This window comes from Lemur catta, chromosome 9 (assembly GCF_020740605.2).
Source record: "Lemur catta isolate mLemCat1 chromosome 9, mLemCat1.pri, whole genome shotgun sequence".
Taxonomy (NCBI): Eukaryota; Metazoa; Chordata; class Mammalia; order Primates; family Lemuridae; genus Lemur; species Lemur catta.
The window spans coordinates 37,323,033-37,325,022 of NC_059136.1; the positions used below are offsets into that span (position 1 = coordinate 37,323,033).

Genomic DNA, 1,990 nt, shown 5'->3' on the forward strand with positions numbered 1-1,990 from the left:
TTTCTCTCTGTTAGATAGGTTATTAGCAAGGCCGTCTTATCACTGAGTGCTAAGAAGTTGGACTCAAAAGAGTAGTTACTGTTTGGCTACATTTTTATAAATGCCAAAACCGGCAAACCTAATCTGTAGTATTGGAAGTCATGTTACTCCTTACTCTGAGGAAGGGTTAGTGACTTGGAAAGGGGAGTAGGAAACTCTGGGATGCTGGTAATGTCCTGTTTCTTCATTGGGGTGGTGGCAATTCAAATATGGTCAATTTGGGAAAAATAACTAAACTCGACACTGAAAATGTGTGCAATTTTCTGTATGTATGCTATACGTCAATAAACAAGTTCATTAGTAAAGAAAAAAGACAAAAAAGAAAGAAAAATTTTCTGAATTAAAATAGGGCTCTAGAGGGCTGGCCCCCCGACCTCCCACCAGCAGGTGGCAACAGAGTCCCCGCGTGCCAGGAAAGCGCTGCGCCGGGCGGGGCGTTTGAGCACGCGGCGCGCCAGCAACGGAAGAAGGCGGTCCTCTTTCCGGTCCTAGCGCAGCCATGGCCCGAGGTCCCAAGAAGCATCTGAAGCGTGTGGCAGCTCCAAAGCATTGGATGCTGGATAAATTGACCGGTGTGTTTGCTCCTCGTCCATCCAGCGGTCCCCACAAGCTGAGAGAGTGTCTCCCACTCATCATTTTCCTAAGAAACAGGCTTAAGTATGCCCTGACAGGAGAAGAAGTGAAGAAGATCTGCATGCAGCGGTTCATTAAGATTGATGGCAAGGTCCGAACTGATATAACCTACCCTGCGGGGTTTATGGATGTCATCAGCATTGACAAGACTGGAGAGAATTTCCGTCTGATTTATGACACCAAGGGTCGCTTTGCTGTTCATCGTATCACACCTGAGGAGGCCAAGTACAAGTTGTGCAAAGTGAGAAAAATCTTCGTGGGCACAAAAGGAATCCCTCATCTGGTGACCCATGATGCTCGCACCATCCGCTATCCTGATCCACTCGTCAAAGTGAATGATACCATTCAGATCGATTTGGAGACTGGCAAGATTACTGATTTCATCAAGTTTGACACTGGTAACCTGTGTATGGTGACTGGAGGTGCTAACCTGGGAAGAATTGGTGTAATCACCAACAGAGAAAGACATCCTGGGTCTTTTGATGTGGTTCACGTGAAAGATGCCAATGGCAACAGCTTTGCCACTCGGCTCTCCAACATTTTTGTTATTGGCAAAGGCAACAAACCATGGATTTCTCTTCCCCAAGGAAAAGGTATCCGCCTCACCATTGCTGAAGAGAGGGATAAGAGACTGGCGGCCAAACAGAGCAGTGGCTGAAATGGTCTCTAGGTGACATGTTAAAAGAGTGTTTGTACTTAATAAAAGATTACAGCTTGAAAAAAAAATAATAAAAAAATAAAATAAGGCTCTAATAGTCTCTATACAAGCTAGACCATTAAAGGAGCAAAAAAACAGAGGAAGCCACTGAGCAGAGAGTAGAATGGAGCAGATACGTAGGAAGAAGCCAGGAGAAACCTCAGGGGAGAGACAAATATTAATAGAATAGTCAATACTTTGCACTTCCTCTCATCCTGTGGTTTTCCCATTCCTGATCTCATTTATGTGTATCTTTATAATAATCACCCTTTGTCTTGAAACAGTATGAGTGGCTCTCTCTTCCACAAAAACAAACAAAGCTAACTAAAACATCAACAATGCTTTCTTCCTCAGACCTCCTAAAAGTACAATCTTGGTAGCTAGAGAGCTTATCTTCATTAAAGGTATTTTTTGATATAAATGAAACCAAAATAAAGTGGACCAGGTAGATGATAAATCCTCATGCCTTTCACAATGAGGGTTAGATAACTTCCAAAATATATTGCAAATAGAGAAATATCATCCTAGCTCAGAGCCATTGTCTTTCCTGGATGTGTAGGCCATGAGTGTAGCTCTTGGCACATGGAGCTTGATGTGGGTTCTGGGGTTACTGAGGCAAGT

At 43.6% G+C, this 1,990-nt stretch overlaps 1 protein-coding gene across 1 annotated transcript; it reads left to right on the top strand.

Moving 5' to 3' along the window:
- The first annotated feature begins 502 nt into the window (after positions 1 to 502).
- On the top strand, positions 503 to 1,414 carry LOC123644986 (40S ribosomal protein S4, X isoform-like). The gene has a single exon (XM_045561449.1). It carries the CDS (start codon positions 539 to 541, stop codon positions 1,328 to 1,330), a length of 792 nt encoding a protein of 263 aa, XP_045417405.1. The 5' UTR covers positions 503 to 538; the 3' UTR covers positions 1,331 to 1,414.
- The last annotated feature ends 576 nt before the right edge of the window (positions 1,415 to 1,990 follow it).